A 16,302-nucleotide genomic window follows, 5' to 3' on the forward strand; every position below is an offset into this window, starting at 1 on the left:
AGAAATATTATATAAGCTGCTTCTGCAAATATACTAAAGTTGTTCTAAGCACTATAAAATTAGGAAACCCTGTGTTTGATTTTGGTCTGGTTTACATTAGAGTAGCCTTACCATTTTCACAACAGGTTAAAAGGAACAAAATTTAAACTTTTACTTCGTCTAAGAGTTAACATTATTTAATTAAAGTTAATTAGATTACTTTGAAGACAAATTATTTTTTCTTCCATATTCCCCAGGAGGGAGGGGACATCGGGCTGTTTATTACACTAGTCTTCAAAGTTTTATACTAAGGTTTATTTATTCTTTGGCTTAAAAACTTTGGTAATTTTTATTGGTTGGTTCATTAAGTGTCCAAACGTTTCAATCGGTAATTGCAATCTACAGGAGTAAGGAGTAATTTTGTGTATCATCATTGATTAATCTGCTGTTGTCTTATCCCTTCAGATCCCTGCCTTTTTCTACAGGGTAACCTATAATGCTTATCAAATACAAAATTAAAAATATCCCAAAATGTCCATTTGAGACAAATGTGTAAGTTTGTAAAGGTATATCAGTTTAAAGAGTAAATATTTGTTATTTGACCATAAAAACTTCAACTTAGTCACTTGTTAGCTAACTTCATCTTCATGCAAGTTCATTTTATCTTGTCTCAGCGTTATTCATATTAGAAACATTTTGCTTTCTATTATTTATAAAAGAAAATTTTTTCTTTGTTAAGATTCCTATAACTATATAGCAAATCCTATTGTATAAAGTAGTAAGATGTTTTGTTCTGTAGCTGTTCTTTCAACAACTACTGAAATTATTGAATTCTTCGTTTTTTGGAAATCTTTACATTGTACCTGGGACGGTTTTAGGCTATACTTTACAAATCACTCCAAACGTTTAGCTATTCAAAAAGACTTGTTTCTTATGAGAAACTAATTTTTCTAAGCTGCTATCTAGGATAGATAGTAAGCATCTACTCTTCAGTAATAATCTAATTTTTAACCAACTACTTCTATATCTTTGGTCTTAGAGCTATGGAAGATGTTTGCTTTTTACTAAATGTCATTTTATGTATAAGTAAAAAAATCTGGGAAAACATTTTAGTTGGTTAAACGATTAATAATGATTTAAAGTGTAGCATGACTTTACAAAAATAATAATCATTACAACATTCATAAGTAGCGAAGCTCATATCAAGAATGGCTATTTATTGCATCGTAGTATAGACAGCTTTCCATAAAGATAGTAAAATAAGAAATTATAAAATTAATTCCAGTTAAGTTGTTCCCGAGGGGACGAAGGTCTAGTAAACTAAACTGGTATTAATTTTCATGATGTCTAAAAAATTGTGGAAAATTTTCAATAATACATGATTTCTAGTATGGCTCAGAACTTTTATTGAACAAAGGGGAAAAGATAAAAAAAAAACTCAGCGAACAATTGAAACTCCTGTGAATTTGCTTACAAACTGACAGACTTTTGTAATTACAGAGAAACATGACTTGACTATACAAAAACTTGACCATAAAATAAATTTGAACGGTAAGAATTAAAGTGTAAATATTTATAAAATGACTAAATAAACCCAGGGAGAGAAGGGATAATGGGCCGTTTAATAAACTAGTCCCCAAAGTTTTATAATAACGATTTCGTTTGAAGACTTTTAATTTGTTGGTTCATAAAATTGAGTGTACAAATGATTCAACCATTAATTGTAATCTACAGAAGGGTTAATTTACATCAATTTATAGGCCATTGTCTTATCCCTTAAAATCATTACATTTCTGGCTTATTTCATTGGCGTTTCGATTTATGAAACTAGCTGCCTGACTCCTAGCCTCAAAGGAAGGGCGAAAACAGAAAAAAAAAGATTAAAACTACCCAAAGACAACCAATAAAGTTTCCTTGAAAAGTAAAACCTATTCGGAACAGCAATTTCAGTAGTCCTTTAGACCAAAAAAACTTACAATTTACTACATTTAATTTTACAAGTCTATTTTTGGTTTATTCGCTAAGCTACTTTAATCAATTATCATCCTTGTTATTGCATATCAATAATAATAAATCAAATCAAATATTTTTACAAATTTTTATTAATTTTATTAATACAATTTCTAAATTATGATAATATTGAATAATTATTAGGACAGCTACTCTTTAACTAGGGTATATATATACACATTCCACTGTAATAATAATAATGAAAGAAGCGTAATTCAATCATCAGAGGTTTATCACAATTATTAGCCACAGCCATAACAACAACAAAATTATAAAATAACAATGTCATAAAATGATACAAATAAAAGATTTTAAAAAGAAAAGAATGAATTTCTGTGGAAATTATATTTTTTTATATTAATATGACACTAAATTAACATTTTAGGTACATTATAGTTTTAATCAAACATGATTTTTTTTGTAAGAGATCATAAGTATAAAAAGTCTTTAAAAATTTGGAAAAAAAATGATAAAATTTGTAGATTTACTCATCCTCATCAGCGCCCTGTGGTACGACACCAATAAGGTTAAAGAAGTCATGTGGCTTGTAGCCCAGCAGGTTCTGCAGGTCACACACAAATCTGTAGACATACCTCTTGCCAGCTGTCTTGTGGATGATGTTCTTGTCATAGTAGTATCTGATACCCCTGCTCAGCTTCTCATAATTCATTTTAGGTTTATTCTTACGTAATCCCCATCTACGAGCAACCTAAAAAGTTAACAAAAAATTTATAATTTTAAAAGAAATAATATTATTAATTCCATATCAATATCATTTTGATAAAGTAAATATATTTGATATCAACTCAACTTAGCAATAAAGTGTTTTAATTTTAATTACAGAATAAGGGCCAATATTCCACAAATAATAAAAGACAGTAATCTTTATAAAATAAAAAGAAGACAAATTACCTCATCAGGGTCGATCATCTTAAACTCCCATCCATCTCCTGTCCAGCAGACAAAATCCTGGCAAGTCTTGTCGGACAACAACTCCAGGATGAACTGCCACAGTTGGATAGGACCTGTGGGCGTTAGGCTGGGTGTGACAGCTGCTGCTGGAGGTTGTTGGTGGATAGTCGGCATGTAGTGCATCTGGTTGCTGTGTGGCGGAGAATGTGTAGGGGAAGACTTCATAAGGTGTGACTAAAATAAAATTTAATTATATAATTGTCTATAAAATCAATAATCAAGAAAAAAAATTTGCATTTTTTGACAGACGGACATACATAACTTATAAGATAGCTGCGCATCAAATATATAAAATCTAGGTTATGACTAATGAAAATAATTAAGCCTGCTAAAAATAGCATGTTTTAAGTTCTAAAAATTGGGTATTCTATTCTGTTCCAACCAATGATTAAACTCATTGTTAGGGGGGCAGTAAAATGATTCTTCTCTCTAGGCATTAAAAGTACTAAAGGCCTTTGTAAAAAGGAGACAAAATATATAAAATTTTAATGTTTAACATTTTTATTTAGCTTAATTTTTTTCTACATTTTTATATGAGGAGGGTGGGTTTGTCATTATGGTCACCTTTCAACTTACAACATTGAGCCTGCAGTGTTTGAAAACGTCAGGTGTTGGACGTAAATACAACAAAGCAAAGTATTAACAGTCAGAAAAAAAACTACAGGGATAAATATTGGATAATGAATTTTCAGGGATGTTTTATCTTTATAGTTTCCTATATATTAGTGTTCATGTCAATTAAAGGTATTTATTTATATTTGAGTAGATTTCTTTCCCAAGTTGTGAAGACATAGTTTTGGTGTCTAATTAAGATCCCCTTCCCCCTACATTACCTTTTCCTCAAATTTCAAATCCTATTACTACATTATCCCCCTTCTCCCAACTAAAATTACCCCTCCTTCTGTATTCTTAATAAGTACACAAATCTGTGAGAGCTAAAAATAGAACTTATTATCATTTAAAAATAGAATTTAGAAAGGGGTGAATTCAAATTGTGAGTTCTAGAAAACATTTACACAATCCAATTTGAGAATATAAAAAATTATTGCTATTACCAACTTATTTAGTATTCCTTTTAATAACTTTTATATTACGTAATTACATTTATATAATATTTTCAATAAGTTTTTTTTTTATCGAACGTACCTAATCATCCTTGTTGAAGTAAAATACTTGCAAAAATGAAATTTGAAGCTTTAACTAAGTAAATATGACTGATAGTTGTAAGCTGATATTTGTTTCCCCATTTAAAAAATATATTTAAATCCCCCTCCTCCTTCCTTAATATTTCTTAAATGTAAACTGGATATAGGGAAAATCTGTTAAATCAGTCTAGGGTTAGGGTTAGGGTTTGGTATAGCAAAATAAGAGCTTTAAAAATGCTTATTGCTTTAAGAATTTGCATGGTAAAAGAACACCTTGCCCAACAAGCTTTTTGTTGAAAATTATATTCTAATTTTGCTTATTTTTTTTTCGATTTTGTTGCATAATTCTCTGACTTTTACAAGGTTATAGGTATATTGGGAAATGTGTATTTATATAGGGCTGCAGTGGGAGGGGTTGTAGAGTTAAGACTTTGTATATTTGAGATCTTAAGTGAGGGGTTAGGGGGTGGAGATATTTTTAGAAAAATCATGAATGACTTTAGATTCCCCTAAAAAAGATCCTCTTAAGTCTTTAAAAAACTAAATTTTTGAACAATGTAAAACAAATAAATGAATCAAATGTGTTAATATTTTTCTAATTTACCCTAAAAATTGTCCAACAAGTTTTTACTAGAAATTTTAAAATTTGAATTTATAATTTTCATGTTTTGTGGGTTCAATGATTTATTGGTGATTTAATTTATAGTTTAAAATAAAAATATATGCAAGGGCACAGGGTTGACAATAATAACACCTTTCATGCTGGGACACTAAATTATATCCCCCCACCCCCCAAAAAATGAATGAAATCTATAAACAATCATCCCCTCCCCATTAACCTTCATAAAGATTAATATAATTCATTCATTTAAAAATAAGCAAAACTAACCCCCTTTCCCTTAGTCTTGTTGACTAGAACAATTTTACTTCTGTTCATTTACATTTTCCCCTTATAGACAAATTGTTTATTGTTTTAATAAAATTATATATAAACTACAATTTTTGAGTTTATAAACTCTACCTAAGAAAGTGAAAAAGACATATCAAAGACCTAAACTATAATGTTACAATTTCAATTTACTTGTGAAGGTGTTCACTTACTAACAAAAAAATGTTTTTATTTTGACACATTTCAACTCTAAATATTGTCTCTTGAAAAGTTAGTCCAAAGATGCCATTTGAAATTTTAAATAAGAAAAACTAAGTCCCTTTACTGACATCTATGAGAAAATCTGCAGCATGTTACCGATTTTTCTCTCTTTTATTTGTCCGTAGAGAAAAAAAAGATTAGACAAACATTTTCCAAATTCTCAAGTGTAAAAAAACTTCTATTTTAATAGCTAATCTATAGCTAAAACATGTTCGTTCAATTCATTTAACAAATTTAATATATTTACCTGTAAAGACTGGTTTTCAATATTTTCAAACTGTTGTTGGTGCAGGGCAGCTGCAGATGGAGGCATAAAATATGGTGTTTGGTGGTAGGTCTGAGGTGGATAGGTAGGGTACTGGTGGCTGCTATACAGACGGCTGGAAGGAGCAAAGTAGTGGCCTCCATAAGGATAGGCACCATAGGGGGATTGTTGGCTTTGGTCAAATTCAGTTTTAATAGGTGGCGATGGGGAGGAATGCATCGGCGGCGGTGACGGACGATGTGTAATATCACCGGCTGCAGGATGCTGATAGCGCTGGTCGATACGGTACAAATCTGATTCTGTAGAATGCTGGTAATATGTATTATTAGAAGAAACTTGGGTGGATAGAGGCTTCATCGGCGAGGAATATACTTTGTTGGAGTCAAGATTTGTGTAATTGCGCGGCGGGGAGTATGGAGTGTAGCTGCGAGGAGCAGAAACTGGCAGTTCGGCAACAGCTGTTTCGCTGATTTTTGGGGCGGCATTTTTTAGCGTACTTCGGGGCTCTTCTTTGTCGCACTCCGCCTGTAGAAGAAGTAAATGCTCCCACAAGATGTCGCCAACGAATACAGGCGCCTTGGAACAAAAGTCATCCTTCTTAAGCGCGCACATCTGAGCACCATTTAACTGAAAATATAATTTTAATTCAATAATGTGTTAAAGCTTATATGAGGGATTATAAATTTGAAACATGAAAACTGAACAGGTATTAAAAATATGAATAGATTCCCAACAGATTTTACTAAAAATAATGAATAGATCTGTAAGATAAATGAATTTCTAATAATAGACCAGATATTTAATACTATTCACGTCAAAATATCAAATTTCTGTAGTTGTAAATGAAATAAGGGTTATGGGTATTTTAGTTAATGAATTTTTTTTAACTGAGGACAAAATTGTTCATAAGTAGCGCAGCTATAACAAGCTTTCTATAGATTAGGTATGGTAAAAGAAGAAAATTAAATAACCAAACATACAATATGTCTCTAACTTACTCGGATAGGCCCTACTTATAAATTAGATGTTTTTAAAATGATTTTATTTTTATTTAACAAGTTTAAAGCTGTTAAATAATAACAATTTTATATTTGTGTGATCTTAATTCTAGATGTAGCTTGTTCTATAATAATAGTATACAATAGAAAAAACATTTTCTGGTATTTCAATCTCCCGTCTTTAAAATTGTTCCAAAATAAAGTGTTTCAAATTTAAAATTATGGTATATCACCACAATGATACAATTTTAAAGGTGGGAAAAATGAATTGGTGGGGGGTAATACAGAAACAAAAAATACTATGCACTCAAAAATAGGAGCCGTGTCTATATCTCTTAAAAATCTTAATAGTCATTCGTTATTTATGAATGAAATAAAGTTTAAAATTTGGATTTTTTGTTATATCTTGATCTGTAAAGTTCATATCTGGAAACTATATCAATAAATAAGATAAACTTTTTTGACTGTTGTAAATTTACTTTAAAGTTACGATACTATAAGAATTATGTTCAATTGTAAAGGATTTGTTAAATATAGATTTTTTATAAAAATCATATCAAATATCTAACAGAAAAAAAGGATTTAAAAAGTATTATCTGAAAAAGGTTGACCTATACTTTTTAGGATGTTTTAAAATTTATTCAACATAATTTGAATAAAAAAACATAAAAAAGAAAATTTCGTAATTAAATAATTTACACAAAGAATAGGTATTTTTTAAACACCCTAAATTTTCACACCTTCTATAAAAAGGATAATACTTTAAGAAGTAAAAAAAGGTTAAGCTTTTATTTTCTTAGTAGAATTAAGTGACATTCTAGATTTTTAAAATTTTAAATTTCAATTTATGGAAAAGGTTAATTTAGAATTTATTACTAATTTACTAAAGTAAAAATTAAATAAAAAAGCCCTACCTTAAAAGAACTAATGAACTGTGTAACATTATGACTGTATAGCTGGAACTCGCTGGCAGCCCAATCTAGCCAGGCAATAACCTCAATATTCTCCCACCGCCGCGGATCCCGCGGAATTCCAAGCTGCCGCGTTTTATCATTCCACGAGGCATATGTCTGTTTCAGGGCTTCGCCAACTTTGAGGCTGGTTCCCGGCGTTAGCGGTGGAACTTGAGGCCCGCCATGAGGCGTTGTAGGCATTGCGGGTAAGTCACTGTAGTAGCTTTCAACATCAGCTTCGCTGGTATTATCGCCGCCGGCTGAGGAAACACCGCCTGATGGCACACAAGCATCGTCTTGTCCGTCAGATTCTTGCTTGATATCCAGTGTAAGAGAAAAGTTAACCTTGCGCTTTTTGGGTGGCGGACAGTCAGCGGCTGTGTGTATAGACGGCGGTGGCGGACTATTGCTGTACATTGTCTCCAGGCGGTCAGCCATAGATAGGCCACTGGTACTTCCAGAGGAACAATCAGAATTTGGAGAAATATTGTAAAGGGATCTTCCTCCCACAACTATGTCTGTCATTTTTAATAAAAAATGACTTCAAAATTAAAAGAAATAAGTTTTAATTAAATAAATTCACTAAAATTTTAAAATGTCTGTTTTTCATGTGTATAAGAATTCACTAAATCTGAGATCGTCCAGAATTACTGAGATGGGTTGTTTCCAGAACAAGAGCTTGATGACAACTGGAAGTTTGTTGAATGAAAAATGAAGATGCGTTCATTCAATTCATTTGTGTTTTGTGTCAGCTAGAGGTGAGGGGTAACACAGGGGTGGTGCAGCAGGGGGAAAATTTAGGCAAATTTTGACCGTTTTTCTTTAAACCTCCCCAATTTTGCTTCAATTTTTCCCTTTTCCAAAGTTAATCCACCTTACACTCACCCCATAATCACCTCTCCCCATAGATCAATCCCCTTCCTTAAATAAGGTCTCCTATACTTTCGTAACTTGCCTCAGAGAGGGCGGGGTATAAAACGGGTCGTTTGAGCGCGCCACAAGGGTTGAACTAAATCCCCGAAAGTTTGTTGTAAAGAAACACACCACCAAACCTTGTATGTCGGAGCAATAAGGATTCCATTATACATCAGAGGATTTCACAATTACTTGAAATAGAAATTTCGTGTATTTTTAAATTCATCATACGTATTATATTGACATTACATTACCTTTATGTTGATAATATGCCAGTTTCTCGGAAATAAAATAAAAAATATGCTGCCAAATGAGAGAGAGGTAGAAAAATTAATGAATCATAGTAGAAATACGAAAAATTGTTTTATAATTAAATGAAAACGGTTATATCATGATAATTATTTTTAACAATGAGCGAAGAAAATTTTTTTATCGAAAGGGCACAATTTTTGTAAACACTCTAATGTACAATAAAGCCCGGACTTGAACTCATCTCCTACCGGGACTTTAGGCCTGTATTCACCCAGCAGCATGACATTCATCTACACCCCCTCGTCCAGTTCCCTAGTTCCCACCCCTTGCACTGCCTATTTTTACCCATTTCACTATTGACGGATTACACCCTCCCCATATAAAATATTGTTGATGAAATAAAAATCATCCTTTTCTTTAGTTTTTTATTTCCATTATCATTTTCTACAATAGGGTATTTTTAATAGTAAAGCTTTTCTACGATAAGAGTCCATCCGTCGTCATTTGTATGTTATTTAGGATCGAGATAATCGTACTATTAAGTTCAAACTTCTTCGTTTACTCTATAATCATTACCCAAAAGTCCCCTATTTTTGTAAATGTTTTTTTAGCAGTTTTTGTTGCTTTAATATAATTTTCCTAAAACTATTATGGATGTTACCATCCTTTTTTTATCCTACGCCCTATTCTATTCTATCGCTCTTTTATACTATTATTTTTTTGTTCTCTTTTATTAGTAACAAAGCTACTCTATGATTTGAAATGTCCCTCTGTATGTACTATGTATGTATATTGTATGTCTGGATCATGTTACTTGTCGATGCAGCGCTGCACTTACAAGTAACATGTTTAACTTTGCTGCACTTACAAGTAACATGTTAAAGGGAGATTAAAAAAGGATTTAGGCAGACAATGTTAGTTATATTTTAAATTGAAAATAAGCTTTTTAGTCATTTCTAAAGAACTTCAAAACCCCAAACAACTTCCTTCGTCCTTCATCTTGAACCTTCTTACAAAGTTATTTGGATGAATACATGTGGAGGGATCGCTATAATGATAATGTATTTTACAATTTGTGCAACCAGATTGCTATTTAATATCATGTGTAATTATTTAATAATATTTTTGCATATATTTAAAACCATTACTAATAAATGTTTAGCTAATGAATTAATCTTAATTGTTTCTATTTATAATTATATTAGCATCTCTGTAGGGAATGGGGCGGGGATATTGCTGCATCTACAAGTAACATGTATGAGTTTGCTGCATCTACAAGTAACATGTGATAAGCGCTGCATCGACAAGTAACATGATCCGTATGTCTTTCTGTCCGAAACGTTTTGGGAAAAAAATAAATTTCTCGGCTCCTATAAAAAATAGAAGGCTGAAACTTTTGTCATCAATATGGAGCATCCATGTCGGACTGCTTTAAGGCAGGTTTTTAGCTACTTTTAGACAGACTGAGTAAAGAGTAGGTGCTCGATGGTCAAGGGAATAGTCACAAGAAATAAGATTTCTAATTCATTTAAAAAACAAAGTAAATCACACATAGGCGTCCAAGGGGGGGGGGGGGGTAATGGGCCATTTGGCACCCCCAAAATTTTTTGAACAATACCCCCCCCCCAAAAAAAAATTACCCCTACCTTGGGGGTGCCGTAGGCACCCCCAACGATTTTTTTTGGGGGGGGGTATTTACCCCCCCCAAACCATTCAAGGGGGGGTAATTACCCCTCCAAAACCATTTAAGGGGGGGTAATTACCCCCCCCCAAAATAAATGTTCTTTAAAAAAAATTTTTTGGGGGGGGTATTTACCCCCCCCAAATTGAATGTTCTTAAAAAAAAATTTTACTGAAAACTTTTTTTTGGGGGGGGGATCTATGATGTAATTGTAAAGCACTGAAGATTCCATAAAATAGATATACCTAACTAAATTAAATATTTCATTAAATAATGAAAAAGAATTTCTATAGGCGATTTCTTTTGGGAGGATGTCAGGGTGTCTCAAAACTAGTTATAAAACTTACCAGGACCTATAAGACGCTTCACTTTAAAGTATAATCATATTGGTTCATTGGTTAGTGAGTTAATTATTGCATTTTTATGTTCTAAAGAATGAGATACTACTATATATTTGAATAGTAATGGCGCCCTTAGCATCTAAGAACTCGTGTTTTCTAAAGGGTAAAAAGGGAGAAGAAAAATAGCCTAAAACCACTCAAAGGATTGACCTATAATAGTGTGGAACCATCATGGGATCTATGTGAAGCTTTCCTAAAAAAAGAGAACTCAGTATTAAAAGTAATGAAATCTGAAGCTATAGTCAAATAAACCTTACTTACTACTTTATGTTATAGGACAGTTATGTCGCAGCTGTGGTGGAGTGTGGATCTAACCGACAATTTCCAATGAAAGCTGAGTTTTTTTCAGTATTTCTTATGCAGTCAGCTCAAAGTTGATATGGGTTGAATAAATGTATAAGAGCCCAGTGAAGCATAGAGTTGTGAGACTTTTTAAACCACCAAGAAGAAATTTCCACATACCAAAACCATTCAATGAACGTCAGCTTTAGTTAAAATGCTATCATTTTCTAAAAAAAATCCTTGTTTCCCACCTGAGAAGGGATTAAATATTCCCCTTACAGAAATACTCTACCTTCACTTACACCCCTCAATCAGAGCCTACTCTCCTCCTCTCCAGCCTGACCTACGCGCAATTAAAGTTGGCGTGCAATTTGAAACCAAGCATCATAACACTACAACTCACACAATGGGTAAATCTTGGACATTTAAAATAAATTAGGTTGGAGATGACTAATTTATTATGACATAACTCCTGATTTTTCAGTATGAATCTCTTGGTTACATCCATGCCAGGCGTCAGCCGTTTTTATTTATGGATGAAGGGTTTCTTAATTGAAACTTTGGCGTCTTGCTGTCGACGAGTTGCAGTTTCCTGACACCTTCCTCTTCAAATTTCAAGTCATGGTAATACTGCAGAAGAAATCAGCACCGAGAAGCAATGACATTTGTCTTTGTGGATTATGTATATAGTGTAAAAAGTGACAATAGTAAACTTCATTTGTCAGTGGATAAATATCTACAATAAATGAGGAAATTTGAATCTAGCTGCTAAAACTTTAACCTCTATCATCTAATAACTATTATATCATGATATTAACCATATTATAACCTATGTGTCATTATATTATATATGTTATAACATTATGTTGCTAATAATCTCATAACTAACTTATCATATTTATCGTTTTTGAACCTATCTAACTCACTGTGAGATTGTTAAACATTGTTCTTAACTTACTGTACTAATGATTATTTGCTATCTGTGTATCATTTTGTTAGTTAATTGTTTGTATTTTTCCTATTATTTTTTATGATTTTTTTCCATAAGTTGAATAAATCATTTTAACAACACTTTATGTTATAGGATAGTACTTATTAACTTAATAGATTAGGTAGGTGCTTTTTTTACATAATTAAATTACCCCCCCCAAAAATTTTACCCCCGGGGTAAATTAGTTTGGGGGGGGTAATTACCCCTCCCCCCAACAGATTTGGGGGGAGTATTTACCCCCCCCAACAGACTTTAGGGGGGTAATTACTCCCCCCAATCAAATTTTACCCCCGGGGTAAAAGTTTTGGGGGGGGTAAAAAAAAATTTCGGCGAGCTTCGCGCGCCATTTTACCCCCCCCCCCCAAACACGAATTACCCCCCCCCCCCTAAAATTTTTTACCCCCCCCCCAAAAAAAAAGCTTGGACGCCCCTGAAATCACAGCCACTAGTATAATATAATCTATTAACTAGCAAAACTAAATATTATTTTTTTTCAGAAAGGTAACAAACAAGTAAGGAAATGGCCGAGTATTAATATACTAGAGTTGGCTCAATATAACTATATCGCTATTGGCTAGTTTTCTATAAGTGCATATCTATTTATCTATTTCTCAATAAATCAATTTTCCTCCCCCGCCCTTACTATCTAAAAGAAAGAAGTAAATATTTATTAATTTAAATGATTTTAAAAAGATTTTTTCAATTATATTTTTTCCACATTACCATCACCAAAGGGTTAATATGATTAAAATTTTTGTTTTAATATTTTAACACAAAGGAAGGGTCGCCACAATCGAATTCTTTTAAAATAGAGTTTTCTTAGATTTACTCTATTATTAAAGGAAGCCTGCAAGAAATGCTACGCTTTAACTGCTGAAAGACTGCCACAAGTAGACCCAATACCCCAAATTTGAAGCCTTCAGCTTCTATAACAAAAAAGTTCTAGGCATTTTAAAATGACATTTTATGTACAATGAAAATTTTGAAAGAATTGCAATGCTCATGTTGAAAACTTTGAAATTAAACTACGTGGCCTAGAAACAAAATTATAAGCTTATTTTTGGTATAAATTTAGGTTTCCAGTAACTAATTATATTTTTACAATAAAAATACCCATTTTCATAGTCAAAATCATTAAAAAAAAATTAGTTTTTACTTGCGTTGTACCGAATGTACTGTAGCCAATCAGAAGGCTGAATCAGCTTAACAACCAATCACAGCTAAGCTTGTATTAGTTTATCCCTTTGTTTCCGCTATGATTTTCGTTTAAAAATGCAATTTAAATCGAATTTTTTTCATAGATTTTGACTATGAAATGTGTTGTTTTTATTGTAAAAATGTAATCAGTTACAGGAAATCTAAGTTTCTGACAAAGATAAGGTTAGAATTTTGTGTCTAGGCGACGTAATTTAATATTGTTTTTTCTTTTATGAGCATTGGAAATCTTTCAAAAATTCCATTGTACATAAAATGCTATTTTGAAATGCCTAGAACTTTTTTGTTATTGAAGCTAAAGGCTTTAAATTTGGGGTATTGGGTCTTCTTGTGGCAGTCTTTCAGCAGTTAAAGCGTGTTATTTCTTGCAGGCGTCCTTTAACGTATACTTTATATTTAAGAAATAAGGATTAAATACTTCAATGTAATTCAAATATCTACATGAAGTGAAAAACTTAATTCATTCCATAAACAAACAGAATAAAGGTCTTATCGCTTTGGTCAATGAGAGTTTATTATAGATTATTGGAGCACTATGAGTTTTAAACACTTTACCATTGGAAGACTCGAGCTCATTTATAGACGTTTATTTCCTATATAGATCTGTCATGGATCTTGATGCAATAAAGCAGGCCATTTTGTAAATGTTAAAAATTGGAAGATTTCATTAAATAAAAGTAATCGCAAATATACTTAGTAAATAAATCGGATCATGGAAAGAAAACGAAGTAGCGGGTTTCGTCATATTTACACAGTAGCTTTTAATAAGTTTTTTTTTATTTTAGGTTAGGTAAATAATTGCACAGGGTTCGGAAATTGTTCTCGCAAGGAAATAGGAAAAACTCTACTGGGAAAATACGACGAAACCCACTACTTCGTTTTCTTTCCATAATCCTATTTAAGACACTTCAAGAAGCAGTGAAACAATGAGGGTCTGCATAAATAAATGATATATAAATCTTATAACGACATATAAAATGAAGAAACAATGAATCAAAGAGGGTCTTTGCATAAATGAAAATGAATGAAATTGTGTCATTAAAAAGAATATTACCCCATATTAAAACCACAATCACTTGTATTTAGTGTTCTTGTGGCTCAGACTAACATTATTACAAGCGCACCTACACTACATTCATAGCATGTCTGTCTTTATTAATCATATACGCAAGCCTTTCAACATTTAAAAGTATAAGTTGCTCCTCAAGTATACCAAACTGCAATCAATCTTATCATTTTTCAGTTTACTATCCGAGGAAAGTCTATGATACGATGCAAAAATTAATAACAATGTACAAAAAATAAATTTAAAAAACTTTTTGAAAAATTGTATTATAGATGATTACATATGGTTTGGTAGGGGTAAGTTTAAGTTAGGATACCCATACGGGGAAAGGGCATCCCGCTGTGGCTAGAAACTTGTTAAAAGTAGAAAAGGATGGATAATATGGCCCCACAGTGGTTTTCCTAACCCTTATTGAACCTAAACCAACCCTTACACTTCAAGTTTGATTAAAAATAGTGTAAATATTTAAATACAATATCGTAATGATATAGTCCAGGTGCTAGTTGCGCTACTTATGGACATAATGATTCCTTTGTGAAAATTTATGATGTGAAGATGAGGGGGGAGGGGGAGGGAGGAGGATTGTAGTCTATGACTTTGACACGATTCAGTCGTCTTGCCACCAATGGTCATAAGAAAAATAATAGACATAGTATAAAGTCAAAAAGATTTCTTTTGTTATATAAATGTAAACCTAAGGTATATGGTGTTTGGAATAGTTATTAATTGCATCGTATTATAAATAGCTTTCCGCAGATGTTAAAATGAAAAGTTGTAAGATTATCACGATGCTATACATGATTTTTCAGTATGGCTGAGAACCAGTTCTAATCCATCAGATATTAATCGGATTCGAAGCCATACTGGAAAAAAATTTCCTCCACTTTATAATTTTTTAAAAAACACAAAGTATACCAAGACATTATTAAAACAAGGACGAAAGCCGTCTATCATAACCAGATAAGGTTGTGGGTCATGATTGACTTTTTCCAAGTCAGAGATCAAATTCGAGACAAGCAGCCAGTGTCAGGACCAGGAAATCAACAGGTTTTAGTATAGATTTATTGATTTATTTATTCTATCAAAGATATCCTGAAATAACATGAATTATTTATATTTTAAAACATACACAATAATTATTTTTATGTAATGAACTATCTTGTAGAAAAAAACTTTAATTTATATTAATAAATAACTTTCAAGCTCAATCTTTAAAAACTTTGGTGACATAAAGAAAATTCATAAAAGAATTAAATCAGTCTCATAAAAAGCTCTACTTAATAATGTAAATATTTGTTTCACATGGCTTAAATGCCGTTGATAAAAACTAACTCATTTAGGCCTTATAACACACACAAAAACATCCAAAGGGGGTTTAAAAGTACCTGAAGAGTATTCTGTTAAATGTAAAGCCCCTGACACACTAATATAAAGAAAAAATCCTTGAGCTTACAAAAAGCTTCGTACTAGTCTCATTATATCTTCACTCTAGTATAGTTGTAGAAAAAGTGCTGCACCAAACTTCTCACATATAGCATCCAATATGGCGTTGTAAACAATCATTAAAATATAATATCATCTTTGCCGCTCAATCAATCAGTAAAGTAAGGAAATTAATTATGGCTCGGGAACACGTAAAGCTTCCTTGTCAAGACACCCCCATTTGAACAACATTATTAGCATTTGATATTTGGGCCACTAATACACGTAATTGCCTTCTTAAAAAATAAATCTATTGTACAAAGCAGTAAGAAATAACCATAAGCCAGCCATTGTAACAATCATAACTTGTCCTAAGGGCAATAGACAGCAGCCATCTACCTAATTTTATAATATCATTACACAAAAAGACAGCTTTTTAAAATCAAAGTTTTTCTACATTTAAGGTTTGTCCGTATTTTCTTCTTTCCCTGCTTGTCACAGATTTAATCATGTTAGAATCTTCCTATAGAATTAAAAAATTAAAAATTAAAGTTACATTGAACAATAAAACGATTGTAAAACTTTTTATTGCTTCGCCCTAGCCT

General features: G+C 32.0%; 1 protein-coding gene across 1 annotated transcript; it reads right to left on the reverse strand.

Annotated features, from left to right (window-relative positions):
• Nucleotides 1–2,063: 2,063 nt before the first annotated feature.
• LOC145319135 (protein C-ets-1-like) lies at nucleotides 2,064–8,189 on the reverse strand. Its single transcript, XM_080160998.1, has 4 exons — nucleotides 7,434–8,189; nucleotides 5,504–6,148; nucleotides 2,902–3,135; nucleotides 2,064–2,698 (listed from the first exon to the last, which is right to left on the reverse strand). Exons 1-4 carry the CDS (start codon nucleotides 7,995–7,997, stop codon nucleotides 2,474–2,476), a joined length of 1,668 nt encoding a protein of 555 aa, XP_080017124.1. The 5' UTR covers nucleotides 7,998–8,189; the 3' UTR covers nucleotides 2,064–2,473.
• Between the last annotated feature and the right edge of the window lie 8,113 nt (nucleotides 8,190–16,302).

The sequence above is a fragment of the Acartia tonsa genome, chromosome 5 (assembly GCF_053477335.1).
Source record: "Acartia tonsa isolate MP-2025a chromosome 5, ASM5347733v1, whole genome shotgun sequence".
In the NCBI taxonomy this organism is placed as follows: Eukaryota; Metazoa; Arthropoda; class Copepoda; order Calanoida; family Acartiidae; genus Acartia; species Acartia tonsa.

What these genes read in the sequence shown, in the direction of transcription:
- LOC145319135 (XM_080160998.1), bottom strand. Translation starts at nt 7,997, where the DNA reads ATGACAGACATAGTTGTGGGAGGAAGATCCCTTTACAATATTTCTCCA. An exon ending in AGTTCATTAGTTCTTTTAAG is followed by an intron (nt 6,149 to 7,433) that starts GTAGGGCTTTTT and finishes TTATATTTTCAG; the next exon opens with TTAAATGGTGCTCAGATGTG. An exon ending in TTGAAAACCAGTCTTTACAG is followed by an intron (nt 3,136 to 5,503) that starts GTAAATATATTA and finishes ATTTTATTTTAG; the next exon opens with TCACACCTTATGAAGTCTTC.